Source organism: Gorilla gorilla, chromosome 9, assembly GCF_029281585.2.
Source record: "Gorilla gorilla gorilla isolate KB3781 chromosome 9, NHGRI_mGorGor1-v2.1_pri, whole genome shotgun sequence".
Taxonomy (NCBI): domain Eukaryota; kingdom Metazoa; phylum Chordata; class Mammalia; order Primates; family Hominidae; genus Gorilla; species Gorilla gorilla.
Window position 1 is genome coordinate 42,028,161 of NC_073233.2, and position 15,820 is coordinate 42,043,980.

The window sequence follows — 15,820 nt, forward strand, 5'->3', positions numbered from 1 at the left end:
GTGAGAACGTTATGTTTGTAAAGGCTAAGTTGTTTCCTTTTAAGCCCGGGGGAGGACAGGAGTAGAAATAACCAAGCAAGGCACGCTTCTCACTAGGTATATTAATGTTGATGTTTGAGTTGACATTTGTTGAATTTTTTTTTTCAGAATGGTGCATCAATTCATGTTTCAAAAGCAGACACAGAAATAATTTCCAGAGAAATGAGCCGGGGGAAAACAGAAATGTGTATGGAATTGGAACAAAATAAACCTGATTTTTTTCAACATTCTATAGAATTGTTCTGAGGTTAAAAAGAAAGGTTTCTAAAAAATAAATATCTAACAAAAGCTGCACAAAGATTAGGCATACATTATCCATGGAGACATTAAAAACTATTAAAAAATTTTTTTTACCCCACCTCATCCCCTGGTATGTTTGAGGAAAGCATCCGGAAATTCTAACTCAAAATCATGTAAGGGAATCAGTGTAAAACAAGACACCATTCCATCCCCTTTCATCCTTCTTAATACACCTCAGCCTCTCCCTTGACTAGATAAAAACGTAATTTTCCCTCTCCCAAATACAGTGCAAAACAAAAACTCTTCTGTGAATGGAGAGACATGGATATGGGATAGAGGTGGAGACTTGCCTACGTTACCAGCAGCCAGCCGAAAATGCCCTGTGTGTGTAAAATATGTTCCTTCAAAGGGGCATTGTGAGCACTAAATATAATTTGTGCCAAAAATAATAATGAAAGCTTAGTGAATACTCTACAGTGCAGGCATCGTTACATTTAATCCACAAAACTACCCCATGAGGTAGATATTTACCGTTCTTTTCACTTAACATCTTTTTTAAAAAGTGGAAAACAGAATGATGAATTAACTTGTCCATGGTCATAAAACTGATAGGTAGTGGCACCAGGATTTGGGGACCATCGGGCAGAGGATCTTCCAAAACCGGCTTTTAAAGAGCCACAAAAAGATGTAGCCGGGTTCTTGGCACTACAGTACTGCTTTATAAACAACAGTTCCCTTCCTTTCTCTTAGAGCCCAGTGGGAATCTAGAGGGACACCTTACATAAAGGAAAATGACTGCAACCTGGACCTGTCACTCGACAAATACTGCCTCTCCCCACCTCACTTCACCTGACATCTCTGCCCAACCCAAGGCAGCTCTCAGAAAACCGCACAGAGGTTACCACCCCAGAAATTCTGAGATCCTAGGAGGTAGGAATGCAAATAGACAAAGCACAGTATTGCTTTGGATCGAAAATATTTGTTTGCTCATCCTGACTCCGATTCCCCGAGCCTAGAACAAACATAGCCCTTCCGCACTCAGGAAATCCCAAGAGGTCAGGTTCAGTCTGGTAAACAACACTGTCCGGGCACCTTGCAGAACACTGGGGACTGTGACGGGCGGCGACAAATTGGCACAAGAGAGACTGAAATGCACAGGGACACCAGCCTAGTGGCCGTGAAAACTCAAGTTGACACTTCCAGGGAGGGAATGGGGGAGGTGGAGCCCAATTCCTGCCTCTGGAGAGAGTAAGAGACTTCCCCCATCCTCCTTCTCCCTCCTTCTCCCTCCTCCTCCTCCAAGGCACGCTGAGATTTGGAGCGGAGGAGCTGAGCCCCGCGGGAAAAGCAGAAAAGGGTCATTGCCACTTTAAATGACTCAGGAAGTAAAAGGAGGCCTCCTGACGGGGAAAGGGAAAGTGGAACCGGGGCGGCGCGGGGGCCGGCGGCTGCCGCGATCTCGCCCTGGTAGCGGGAGGCTGAGCGGGCGGCGCGACGCGGGGGCCGACGGGGGCGCCGGGTGGCCGCGCCGGAAGTGCCTTGCGCCGCAGAGGAAGCGCAGGGACAGAGCGGAGCAGGCCGAGCCGGCGGAAACGGTCTTTGCTGCTGCGCCCGGGCAGGGGCTGCCGCGGCCCCAGGTCCCGCTTCGAGACGCGGCGCGGTCCAGGCGGGAGGCGACTCCCTAGGAAGGGACCCGGGGCGGGAGGAGGAAGTGAGGCCGCGCGGAAGGAAGGCGGCGAGCCCCGGGGCCCCGAGGCCTTGGCCGCGTCACAGCACCCACATGGCCTCTGGAGTGGGCGCGGCCTTCGAGGAACTGCCTCACGACGGCACGTGTGACGAGTGCGAGCCCGACGAGGCTCCGGGGGCCGAGGAAGTGTGCCGAGAATGCGGCTTCTGCTACTGCCGCCGCCATGCCGAGGCGCACAGGCAGAAGTTCCTCAGTCACCACCTGGCCGAATACGTCCACGGCTCCCAGGCCTGGACCCCGCCAGCTGACGGAGAGGGGGCGGGGAAGGAGGAAGCGGAGGTCAAGGTGGAGCAGGAGAGGGAGATAGAAAGCGAGGCAGGGGAAGAGAGTGAGTCCGAGGAAGAGAGCGAGTCAGAGGAAGAGAGCGAGACAGAGGAAGAGAGTGAGGATGAGAGCGATGAGGAGAGTGAAGAAGACAGCGAGGAAGAAATGGAGGATGAGCAAGAAAGCGAGGCCGAAGAAGACAACCAAGAAGAAGGGGAATCCGAGGCGGAGGGAGAAACTGAGGCAGAAAGTGAATTTGACCCAGAAATAGAAATGGAAGCAGAGAGAGTGGCCAAGAGGAAGTGTCCGGACCATGGGCTTGATTTGAGTACCTATTGCCAGGAAGATAGGCAGCTCATCTGTGTCCTGTGTCCAGTCATTGGGGCTCACCAGGGCCACCAACTCTCCACCCTAGACGAAGCCTTTGAAGAATTAAGAGTAAGTATTGGGCCTTCAGAGCATAAGCCTCGGGGTCAGGACACCTGGGTTTCAACTCAGGTGGCCTGGCTGTGACCACATTCGCTTTCACTTTGTCCCTAAGAAGCTAGTCTTTCCAACTTTTTGGGAGCAGTTCTTATTCACCCTTTTTGGTTGAACTCTTTTGAGAATCTGATGAAAGTTCTGGACTCTGACTTGAGAAAATACACACACAAAATCTAGTATACAATTTCTAGAAAATTGCAAGTTTCTGGTCTGTGGATCCCAGGTAAAGCATTTCTTGGGAGTTTTGACCCCACTTAGGCCAATTTCCACAGCATCACTATTGTTGAAACTGGTGCTTTGTGCTAGGGCTCTTGATAAGGCAATCTTTTTGCCTACTTGAAAACATGGGAAATAGGATTTTGCCACATGAATCCAAGCAAGTGATAACGTCTGCATTGAAAAGACTAACAAAATAGTTTTAATAGTAACTTCATATGTGCCCCGAGTTCATTTTAGATTCTTCGTGTTTGAAACTTAGTAGAAAAGGAGGGTAAGAAGATGGAGGCCAAATTGGGGTGGGAGTGGAAGTTCCCATGTCCTTTGTCTGGATCTTTGTCTGTCGTGGACCTTACTGGTCCCCCAGAACAGTGGACACTTAGGAAATATTTGTTGAATGAATGAATTTGCAGACGATGCGCCTTTTATTCATATTGTGGATGTTTACTATCATTGAGAGAAACTGCTGGTGTTAATCGGGGAGGGAGGGGGAAATTTTGAGTGGAGTGATCAGTTCATTAAGTAATCTGTATTAGTGAACATCGTCATATTATGATGACTTTTGCTTCCCTGAATAGGGAATAGCTGGCATTGGGATAACAAATACCTTGAGAGTGAAGATCCTCTGTATTAGGTTTTCCCTTTTTTAGTCCCTATTTATAATTGTAAAATGCACATTCAGAAAGTGTGTAAAAACTTAGTCTAACAAATAATTATAAAACAAATACTGAGGTAGTCTCCATCCAGATTAAGAAATAGAACATTACTAGCAATATTGAAGCCTTTCCCCCATACCTTTTCCAATTATAACCATCTCTCTTCTGCATAAGTAAGCATAATCTTGACTTCTGTGATCATTTCCTTGCTTACCTAATGCTTTTACTCCATATGTATGCATTCCTAAACTTATTTGAACTTGACACTATGGGTGTCATATTTTTATCATGCATTCTTCTGGGTTTTGCTTCATTTTCTCAACATTGTGTGAGAGTCATCCTACGAGTGGCTGTAGTTTATTCACTTTCATTACTATTTCGAATTCCATTTTATGAATATGCCACAAGTTATCTATTCTGTCATAGATGGTCATTTGATTTGTTCCCAGGTTTGGGAGCGTCGGGCTGTTACAAACAATGTCAGTGTAAATATTCTTGGTCATGTCTCGGTGTACATTTAACATACATTTAAGTGGAATATAAACACAGGAGTGAAATTGCTGTGTCAGAGGCTATGCATATCTTCAGTAATACTACATGTTGCCAACTATTTTCCAGAGTGGTTGTACCAGTTTGAATCACTATGAAGAGTATATGAGAGTTCCTGTTGCTCTGTATCTTCAAAACTTGCTATTACTCTATTTTTCATTTTTGTCAATCTTGTGGCTATGTAATGGTATTTTATTGTGGTTTTAATTTTCATTCCTCTGATTACTAATGACTTTGAGGATCTTTTATACTTCCTCTGTGAAGTACCTAGTCAGTTCTTTTGCCCATTTTTCTATTGAGTTGTCTTTTCTCATTATATGAGTTTTTATATATCTGTTTTTTTTTTTTTTTTGAGATAGAGTCTTGCTCTGTTGCCCAGGCTGGAGTACAGTGGCTAGATCTCAGCTCACTGGAACCTGCGCCTCCCAGGTTCAAACGATTCTCCTGCCTCAGCCGTCTGAGTAGCTGGGATCACAGGCACATGCCACCATGCCCAGCTAATTTTTGTATTTTTTTTTTAGTAGAGACGTTTTTGCCATGTTGACCAGGCTGGTCTTGAACTCCTGACCTCAGGTGGTCTGCCTGCCAAAGTGTTGGGATTATAGGTGTTAGCCACCGTGCCCAGCTATATATTTGTTTCTGATTTTTTTTGTTGTTCTTTCTATGTGGGTTGCAAATATCTTCTATGTGGTTTTTCTTTTTAAAGAAGTTGTGCCTTGAATAGAAGCTCTTCATTTTAATGTGGTAAAACTTATCAATACTTTTCCTTATGGTTAGTGCTTTTTGTGTCTTGTTCTACTTAGTATTGATTTTTGTGTAGTAGAAGTAGGGGCGCAATTTCATTTTTTCTCCATACAGATAGCCAATTGCTATTGCTGTATTTATTGAAAAGCCCTTCCTTTGTGCACTGATTTGCTGTCCCACTGTCATATATCAAGTGCCCATAATGTGTGTGAATGTGTTTCTTGGTTCTTCTGTTCTCTACTGTTTATCTGTTAGTATATCCCTGTGTGAACAGCATGTTTTCTCAGTTATCATCCCTTTATAATATGTCTTAATATCTGGTAAAGCATGTCCTTCCATCTTGTCCTACAAGAGTGTGTTGGCCAGTTTTGGCCCTTTACATTTCTTAGAATCATAGTATTAAAAAGCCTGCAGGAGTGTTTTTGGATATTAAATTTATAAGCCAATATAGGGAGAATTAATATCATTACAACATGAAGTCTTCTGATTCATTCATTTAGGTCTTTTTTATTGCTTCGTGGTAAAGTTTTATATTTTTTTCCTGAAAGATTTTTCACATCATTGTAAAATTTATTCCTAGATACTTCATAATTTTATAGTATTGTAGAAAATATGAGCCAGGCACAGTGGCTCACACCTGTCAGCTATATGGAAGGCTGAGGTGGGAGGATTGCTTGAGTCTAGGAGTTTGAGGCTGCAGTGAGTTATGATCCTGCCATTTCCCTCCAGCCTGGTCAACAGAGCAAGACCCTATCTCTAAAATAAAAATAAATGGTTTTAAGTTTTGTTTTCTAATTGAATATAGGAATATGATTAACTTTTATATATTGATTTTTTTATGATCTATCTGCTGAATTATCTTACATATCCTAATAATTTATCTGTAGATTTATTCTACATACCTGATTGTATTATGTGTGAAGAGAGATACTTTTTGTTTGTTTCTTTTCAATCCTTATATCTGTTATTTGTTTTTTCTTGCCTTATTGCGTTGGATAGCACCCCGAGTATTATGTTGAATGGATGTGATTGGTGGGTATTCTGGCCTTGTTCCTAGTCTAGCAGTAATTGATAACATTGCACAAAAAGTGATATGTTCTGTGGTTTTTGAAAATAGATATGTTTTATCAGTTTTAAAAAATTCTAGTCCTGGTTTGCTAAGTTTTTCTGAATTTTGATTGGTTATTTAATATCAAATGCTTTTTTTGCATCTTTTGGGATGATCATGTGATTTTCTCTTTCACTGTTATGATGATGAATTACATTAATTGATTTACTTATTAAAGTTAATTTTTAAAATCAGTGATACGTTCATATACCTCAAAAGCCTGTGCTCTTTTCACCTGATTCTTCTACCAGCTGTTGGTAACTACTTGTTTTTTTCTTAGAAACAGGATCTTACTCTGTTGATCAGGCTGGAGTGCAGTGGTGGGAGCATAGCTCACTGTAATCTCAAATTCCTGGGCTTAAGCAGTCCTCCCACCTGACCATCCTGAGTTGCTAGGACTACAGGTGTGCCACCATGCCTGGCTAACTATTTATTTTTTATTTTGTAGAGATGGGTGTCTTGCTATGTTGCCCAAGTTGGTCTTGAACTCCTAGCCTCAAGCAGTCCTCCCGCCTCAACCTTCTACAGCTGTGAGATTACAGGCTGTTCCTGGCCAGTAACCATTTTTATTAGTTTTTTGGTTACCCTTCAGGTGTGTGTTTCTGCAAATATAGGTGTGTGCATATATATGGTCTTACTTTCATCTCTTCGTATTGTTGTATTTTATAATTAAAGCAGAAAGACTAGCATTTCTGGGATATCCTTGATCCAACTTGGTCATAATGAAGTAGCCTTGTGTTTTTGGATTTGGCTTATTAATAATTTATGTAGTTTTTTTTTTTCATTTATATTTATGGGAGAAATTGGCCTATCATTGTTCTTTTACTGTTCTCATGAGATTTTGCTATCAAAGTTTGGCTTCATAGTCTGAGGCAGAGTGTAGTGTTTCTTATATATTCTTTCTCTTTTAATGGTCTGGAAGTATTTGTGAAAGATTGAAATATTTCTTCCTATAGTGATTGGTAGAACTGACCATGGAAGCCATCTATTCCTGGAGAGAGTGAAGGGGGAAGGGAGAGTTGGTTTATTGTTGGTGCTTTGTTTTGTTTTGTTTTTTGGTTTTACATTTTTTAACTGATCACCAACATTTTATTATTATTTTTAGTTTCAAACTTTTAAGTTCTGGGGTACATGTGCAGGATGTGCAGGTTTGTTACATAGGTAAACATGTGCCATGCTGGTTTGCTGCACAGATCATCCCATCACTTAGGTATTAAGCCCAGCATCCATTAGCTATTCTTTCTGATGCTCTCCTTCCTCCCACCCCCTATCCACTGATAGGCTCCAGTGTATGTTGTTCCCCACCATGTGTTCATATGTTCTCATCATTCAGCTCCCACTTGTAAGTGAGAAGATGCAGCATTTGGTTTTCTGTTCCTGCATTAGTTTGCTGAGGATAATGGCTTCTGGCTCCATCCATGTCCCTGCAAAGGACATGATCTGATTCTGATTCCTTTTTATGGCTGCATAGTATTCCATGGTATATGTACCACATTTTCTTTATCCAGTCTATCACTGATGGGCATTTAAATCGATTCAGTGTCTTAGCTATTGTGAATAGCACTGCAGTGAACATACACGTGCGTGTATCTGTGTAATAAAATGATCTATTTTCCTTTGGGTGTATACCCAGTAATGGGATTGCTAGGTATTATTGTTTTACATAGTATTTTTGACTATGGACTCAATTTCTTTAATAGTCATAGGTCTGTCTAGGTTGTCTATTTTTTCTTAGGTCAGTTTTGATAAGTTACATTTTTCAGACGTTTGTCCATTTTATGTAAATTTTCAAATGTGCTAGTATAAATTTGTGAATCATAATTCTTTTTTTTTCATTCTGTAGCTGTCTTAGCTATTCCTTTAAGAACTGTAGGCATATTGATTGATAATCTGCCTCTGATAATTCTAGTATGTGAAGACTTTGTGGACCTCTTTTTGCTGCTGTTTTTATTTTTTCATGTTTCATGTTTTTATTTCTTTTTTTGCTGGGTTCTGTGTAGCTGTGTAGCTTCTCACTGCCTTTTAAAAACTGCTTATGGGACTTTTCCAAATCTTGCATGAAGCTGCATACTTCGAGAGAGGATTTGAGTTTGATTCTGCTAAGGCCTGAGAGTACAACTTGTTTAGAATCCCCTTCTACTAAATTAATTTCTTGAGGTTTCTTGGACCAAACTTTCAGGAGGACCTTGCCCACATCTTAGAGATTTTCTTTCATTTTTTTCCCCCTCTCTGTTTTGTTAACCTCTCTACCTTCCCCTTTGGATGTTTGGATAGTGACAAGTTTAGTTTGCTTTTACTCTGAGATTTTTAGCAGGGTGAAAAGGTGAGAGGGTCCCAAATCTATATGGAAAGGATCCCCTTTATTTATTTATTTATTTAGAAACGAAGTTTCACTCTTGTCGCCCAGGCTGGAGTGCAATGGCTCCATCTTGGCTCACTGCAACCTCCACCTCCCAGATTCAAGTGATTCTCCTACCTCAGCCTCCTGAGTAGCTGGAACTGCAGGCGCCCACCACAATGCCCAGCTAATTTTTTATATTTCTAGTATAGAGATGGGGTTTCACCATGTTGACCAGATTGGTCTTGAACTCCTGGCCTCAGGTGATCCACCTGCCTTGGCCTCCCAAAGTGCTGGGATTATAGGCATAAGCCACCACACCTGGCCAGAAAGGATCTCCTTTAAATGGTTTTTCTGTTTGTTTGTTTGTTGTTGTTGTTGTTGTTGAGATAGAGCCTCATTCTGTTGCCCAGGATGGAGTGCAGTAGCGCGATCTTGGCTCACTGCAACCTCCGCCTCCTGGGTTCAAGCAGTTCTCCTGCCTCAGCCTCCCAAGTAGTAGGGACTACAGGCATGTGCCACCACGCCCGCCTGATTTTTTGTAGTTTTAGTAGAGACCGGGTTTCACCATGTTGGCCAGGCTGGTCTCGAACTCCTGACCTCAAATGATCTACCCGCCTTGGCTTCCCAAAGTGCTGGGATTACAGGTGTGAGCCACCATGCCTGGCCGTCCTTTAAATGTTTTACTCTGAGCATGCCATAGGCTTTGCTTTCTGTTATCCCATACTCCCCTCACACCTCACTTTCTACTAACCAAATGCACAGCCTAGTTTCTTGGGCTCAGTATACGTTCTCAGATCAAGAACTGCTTCGTGTACTCTGCTTATCCTAATGTTAGAACGTTACTAACTGAACTATAGACTTTACTGAATGTCACTAGTTTTTCCTCTTGATGACTTCTGTACCACGATTCTATCCAGGACTTCACATTACATTTCCTTGTTTTGGATGATCTTGATAGTATTAAGTAGTGCTAGTCAGGTATTTTGTAGAATATTCCTTGATTTGGATTTGTCTGGTGTTTTTTCTTATGGTGAAACTGGAGTTACAAGGTTTTGGGAGAATATAATATTCTTTACGCTTTGTTTTTTACACTTAGTATGTCTTGGAAATCACTCCATAGATTTGCTTCATTCTTCATGTATAGCAGCTGGAAATACTCCATTGAGTGTCATTAAATTCTTAATTTAAGATACCGTGTTTTTCAACTCTAGAATGTCAATTTGGTTATTTATTTAGAGATCTATTTCTCTGAATCTTTTTGGGAATCATCCTTGATTGTATGTTACATTTTTCTGATTCTTGTCATGTCTCACAGTTTTTCATTTAATGCCAGATGTTGTGTTTGAAGGAATTGTAAAGACTGGAGTAATATTTTCTTTATTCTCCTCAGAAAGAGCATGACATTTGCTCTATTAGGTAGCTAGGGTGAGAAGCTGCTCATTTTGATTTGATAAAGATATGAACTTGATGGCAGCTCTAGTTTCAGTTCTCTGGTTTTAAATGTTTCGAGTGCAATGTACATTTACTTATTGGCAAGAGAATATCTTGGAACAGTAAAAGTGGCTTAGTGGGATGATGGGCAAAAGAAGAAGATCGTTGTACTGCATTCATTCAGCAAGTATTTATTGAGAATCAACTGAGTTTAGGTACTTTCTAAGTATTGGGAATATAGCAGTGAACAAAATGAAAGTCTGTACTTCTGTCAGAGCTTACATTCTGTTGGAAGGAAGTAGAAAAGAACAAATAAGCAAACGTGTAATAAGTATTATAAATGAAAAGTAAAACATAATACAGGATTAGAGAGGGACAGGAAATATCCTCGCTCTACCATTTTTTGACCTTAGGCAAGTTATGTTATAGTTTGTTCTTGTTTCTGCATTTCTAAAATGGGCATAATGATAAGAAATAAAATAGAACTTTTGTGAGAATGAAATGACTTTGTGGGTGATTAAGAGACTTTAACAATGCTTAACACGTTGTTAGTGCTCACTAAATGTTAGCTCTTCTTTTTATTATTAATATAAGGAGGCTAATTATACAAGTTTAGAATTGAGAGGAATTTGTACAATTTATGTTTTGATACCTCAGTGTTTAACCAGGCTGTCAGTGGCTGGTATTGGCAATAGAAGGCCAAGTTCTTGCCAAAGTCTGCTGATATTTAGAGAAAAAGCAAACTTCAGAGTAGGCCAGAATGAGCAGAAAAACAGGGTGATCCTACAGCAAGAGGGGATTAGGGATAGAGACAACCTGCTAGGCCAAATGGACTGAGTGAACATCTTGAAGGGGCAAGATCAGCATTTAGTCACTTGAAGTACTGTTCTTTCTTTTCTCTTGGACATTGCTGTATTGCAGTTTTGGTCTGTGGCATTTGGTCTCCAGAAGATTTTGTGGGTCGAAGTTTGAACTGAGCCTAGTCTTTAGCTTTATCATAGAAAAATAGTTATGCAGCCCAATTTATGACTTCTTACCTGAGTCATGACTTGTCATCTCAGATATGTGGGATTCTCTTACTCTGACCATAATTTCTATCTACGAAAATGGGTCACTGGATCTGACAAAAGAGCTTGATCTGGCTTATGGATTTATTCATATGAAAATTCTTACATTGTCAAGGGAATTTGCATTCAGAGATACATTTAATGAATTTTTATGTTGAACAATAAAAGTGCTTTAGATATACTCAGTAGTCTAGTAATTTTTAAAATTATTTTGAACACAACCTACAGTAGAGGAAATATATTTTATACTGTGATCTCCTTTATATACACAGCCACCCACTACACATACCCTTTTAACTCAAATGGAACACCATTTGCCTTACTACATACGATATGTTCTGTTTCTCTTCTATTCTGTTAAAAAAAATTCTAGACACTCCCACTAAATTGATTTCATGGCACACGAATGTGTCATGTCCTGTGGTTTGAAAACCACTTGTCTAGTTTACCCCAAGATCACCTGAAGAAAAGGTAGAGTCTTACAAAGTGGCAAAGGGAGAAGTGGTTGGCAGAATTCAGTAAATATATAGCATTTGTGGAGTTCTTAACATGGCTTTTCTAAAGACAGATCCAAAGGGTTTTAAGCCACACCCTTTGCTTTTAAGATGGATATTTGGGGAGAATGTTTGGTTAAGTGATAAGAGGAACAACTGCTTGGGGAGTGACTGAGGAACATTGGTGTCTGGGTGAATGGGAGGATATAGCTGTGATTCTTGAGGGGCTGGAGGTATGCCGTAGTGTATTCCATAGTGGTCAGTGAATCTGGCTTTTCATTCAGCTCATAGAAGAAGCTCTCACAGGGAGACAGAAGGTTGAAGGCTTGCTGTAATGTATCTATTTATATTTTTTACTTTTTATTCTTGCTGAAGAGATATAGGTCACCTTCTAATTAGAGCTTGTAGCACTGGCATACTTAGTGGTTCAAGCAGTGTCTTATTTATTTGTACAGAATAAGACAAAAGCTAAGACCAAGGTAAACGGGATGGCATGCTGTCATTAGTTGGAGCCACCCCTGCATAGTTTTGTAGAAAGTTTATGTGAGGCCTGCAGTTCTGGGATTTCCAATCAAAATGTACTTTCTTAACCTGTAAAAAGTCTTGGAAGTATGCAGTGAACTAGACAGATGGGGCTCTAGCTTTTTGGAATTCACTCTCTACAGTGGGAAAGAAATAGTAGAGTAATTTTGGATGGTGTTATATGCAATGAAAACAATAAATCATGGTAATGTAAGAATGAGTTGGTGTGGCAGGATAGGTTACTTTTTGATAAGATGTGTTATAGAAGGCATCTCTGAGCATATGACATTGGGCGGAGACCTGAATTATGACATCCTGTGAAGATCTAGGGAAATTTTCCTATTGTGTTACCATTCGATGCTACCGTATAGAGTCCAGTGATTTTATTCATGGCAGAGACAATTGGTTTGGTGTAAATGAACAACTCCTTATAGAAGGGTTAGTTGGCTCTGTAAATGAGAGAATGGCATTGTTCTAGCAATTGAATGTGTTGTTAGCATAGATGAAAATACTGCTCTATGGAGGGAATATGAGATTATTTTACATTAGTTAGATTTTTCAGGGGATTTAACATTGATGGTGACGGAGCTTCATTAAAGAACTGGAGTGCTTAGCCAGTGGTCTGAACAATCCGCTTTTGAGAGAAAAGGTCCAGGCTTTCTCTATCCTCTCTCCTAGAAGTCTGGTGCCCTCTTTTTCTCTTTCCTGGCCTTTCAATCAAAGTAGGATGAGTTCATAGGCATTTTATGCTGTTAGGCAATTGATTTTTTGGGTAAGGTTGCTGATGCAGTAGGCTTATTCTTAGGCTCCTCTGGTAATAAAGGACTTTTGAGCCTCTGTCACCATTGTCTTGACCACCACTCTTGACAGGGAGGTTGCCCTGCCTGCCTGTTCATTGACATACCCACCTTTTCTCTCCGCTTGCACCTAACCCAAGTCTGAGAAGCCAGAGATTCATCTGTATCAGTGCCTCGTATGTGTTCTGCTTGAAGTTATAGTTCAGTCTGAGAGGACCAGCCGAGTTTCCTGTTCTTATTATTGTTTTAATATTCAGAACCAGGGGCTAAACTTGTTAGGTGGCAGTAAGGAACCCAGATGCTCATGGACCTTTCAGAAGAGGAGACGTATTATAGACAATGGATGAAACAGAAGCTTTAGTCTTGATATGGGGAGTAGAGATGAGAATGGGGTAAGAAATGCAGAAGGCTGGCTCTGGGAGAGTTGAATCTTGTGTGTGTGAGTGGGGGAGAGAGAGAATTTGCGTGTGTGTGTGTGTGTGTGTGTGTGTGTGTACGCATGCGCACATGTGTTTGTGTGTATGTATATATCGCTATGATAGGATCAAGCCGACATTGCATCAGGTGCAAAAAAAATCAATATTGATGCCCTTTTTAAATGTCAGAAAACTGATCAAGAATGAAAAAACCAAAACCAACCAATCAAACAAAATTTCCCAAATATACCAAAGGCTCAATCCACAATTTATGGCAAATAACTCTATGGGCAGTGACTTTGATGTATACTATAATGTGCTAGATTATTTTTGTTGAACATTTGTATATTAAACCCACTTCAGATGGGTTTAGTTAGTTTTTGGTAAGGTAATAATTGGTTTTTAACATCAATAAGAAGATTAGCAAATACATTCATTATAGTATGTCCGAACTATAACATATAGCTGGCTTTCATTTTAGAGAATGATATTTTATTTTTTTAAACTAATTTTATTCATCTGAATAATTTTGGAGCACTTATTATGGTGAACTGTGTGGTGGATACTAAGAAGAATAAGCAAAGTTTCTAACTTCAGGAAGCTTACAGCCTGATAGGAAAGAGAGTCTTTTCACATGCTTATTTGTGTGTATTAGAGAAAAGGTACAAACAATATGCTATGGAAGTGGAGAGAAAAGAGAAATTGATATCACTGGAGGGCATAGAGCCAGGAATAGATTCTTAGAGGAAGGAGTCTTTGAGGTAGGCCTTGAAAGGTGGGTAGGGTGTTACTAGGTAGATACAGGCTTTGAGGTATCCTTCTCTGTGTTCCCGTTATAACAGCCTGTGAACATTTATTGTAGCACTAAATACTGTGTACTATGTCATTTCTTTCCATGTCTTTCCCTGGTGGGTTATAAATTCTTTAAGGCTAGAACTATATGTTATTCATCTTTGTATTCCCAGCACCTAGCACAGTGCCTGCTGGATGGTAGATGAACATGAAATATGTGATAGGAAGTGTAATAATCTTGTCTAGTTCCAGGGCATTAATGAAGAACTGAGAGAGTATTGCATAGTTGTTGTAGATCAGTATTTACATTGGGATTAATTTGACTGCATCTAAAATAATGAAATAATTTGGAAAAATCCAAAATAACCACTCCCACATGATGTTTATTTCTCTGTCACATAAAATAACTTTGGGTGTAGGCAGTCTAAGGTTGGCGTGGCAGAACCATGAAGTTACCAGAAATCTAGGCTCTTTTCAGCTCCATTCTGACATCCTTACTGTGTCATGGGCCAAGATGACTGCTGGAGGTCCAAGTTCCAGAATGACAGACATAGAAAAGTGAAGAAGGGCACCCCCCTCTATTTTTGTTTGTTTGTTCATTTGAGACGGAGTGGCACGATGTCGGCTCACTGCAACCTCCGCCTCCCGGGTTCAAGTGATTCTCCTGCCTCAGCCTCCCAAGTAGCTGGGATTACAGGCGCCTGCCACCCCGCCAAGCTAATTTTTGTATTTTTAGTAGAGACAGGGTTTCACTATTTTGGCCAGGATGGTCTCGATCTCCTGACCTCGTGATCTACCCACCTCAGCCTCCCAAAGTGCTGGGATTACAGGCATGAGCCACCGCACCTGGCCGGGCACACTGCTCTATTTTAAAGGGAACTCTCGAGAAGTTATACACATTGCTGCTTATGTTTCATTGGCCAGAACTCAATACCCTGGCCTTATCTAGTTGCAAGGGAGGCTGGGAAACAGTCATTTTTCCAGGCCACAGCGTGTCCAGCTAAAAGCTGAGGTTCTTTTACTAAGGAAAAATGGGAGAAGAATATTGAAGGACCAAACAGTCTTTGACCCAGTTGGCTTTGCAGTCTGTTTTTGAGTCTTAGCTCTTCCACCTACTAGCTGTATAATGTTGAGTAATTCACTCAGCCTCTGAGTCTTGGTTTCTTCTTCTGTAACATGAGCTAAGTAATTGTTTCTCCTTATTGAGTTATGATGAGGAACAAACAAGATCATAGATGTAAAGAGTTTAGCACAGTGAGTGCCTGGAATATCATAAGCCGTCAGCAATGGGTTGCTCTTATTCTTATTACTGTTATAAAGCCATCTAAGGTTCTATTCTGAGTTCCTTTCCAGACAAGTTAGTCTGGCAGCAGTAGAAGTTCTGGACACCAAGTTTCTTGGGTGCAAACTGTTCATCCCCCTCTCCTTCTGTTCCTTCTGCCTGCTCTAATCTGGTGGGTAGATAGGCTGGAGAAAAACTTGTCTTTGGAGAAGAGGCTTCTGTATATTTCAGTGTCCTGCTGGTGCCTTATGCACTAGCTAACCAAAACACAGCTGGTAGGTCTAATTTTAGGTTCACAAGTCTTGCTGGTTGTCCTCTTTAGATTCTGTTTTACATTCTGAACTGTGGGAAGTTTTTATAGAAGCAGAGGGGAGGTGGGGACAATATACTCTTTACTTTCTGGTTGGAAAATAGCCTTCATTTTCTTTCTAGTAGGCAGTCATGGGGAGAGATGTAAGGTTAAGTTTATATAGGCACCCGTACTATTTTCCTCTGTGAATTTTGAGTGTGTGTGAACCCTGGCAGGCTCTAACCTATGTTGATTGGTAGACTCTGACTTCATGTGTATAAATAATGAAAATGCTAATCTTTGGCCGAGGTTATAAAACCAATAGAGTCTAGAAACTTTTGTC

The 15,820-nt window shown here is 40.8% G+C and overlaps 1 protein-coding gene across 1 annotated transcript in view; it reads left to right on the forward strand.

The window, feature by feature from the left end:
• The first annotated feature begins 1,727 nt into the window (after positions 1-1,727).
• Positions 1,728-15,820, forward strand: part of TRIM44 (tripartite motif containing 44) — a 145,408-nt gene continuing 131,315 nt past the window's right edge. The window contains exon 1 of the mRNA XM_019037274.3: positions 1,728-2,728. Coding sequence (XP_018892819.1) covers positions 2,060-2,728 — 669 coding nt within the window. The 5' untranslated portion in view covers positions 1,728-2,059. The remainder of the gene's footprint in view (positions 2,729-15,820) is intronic.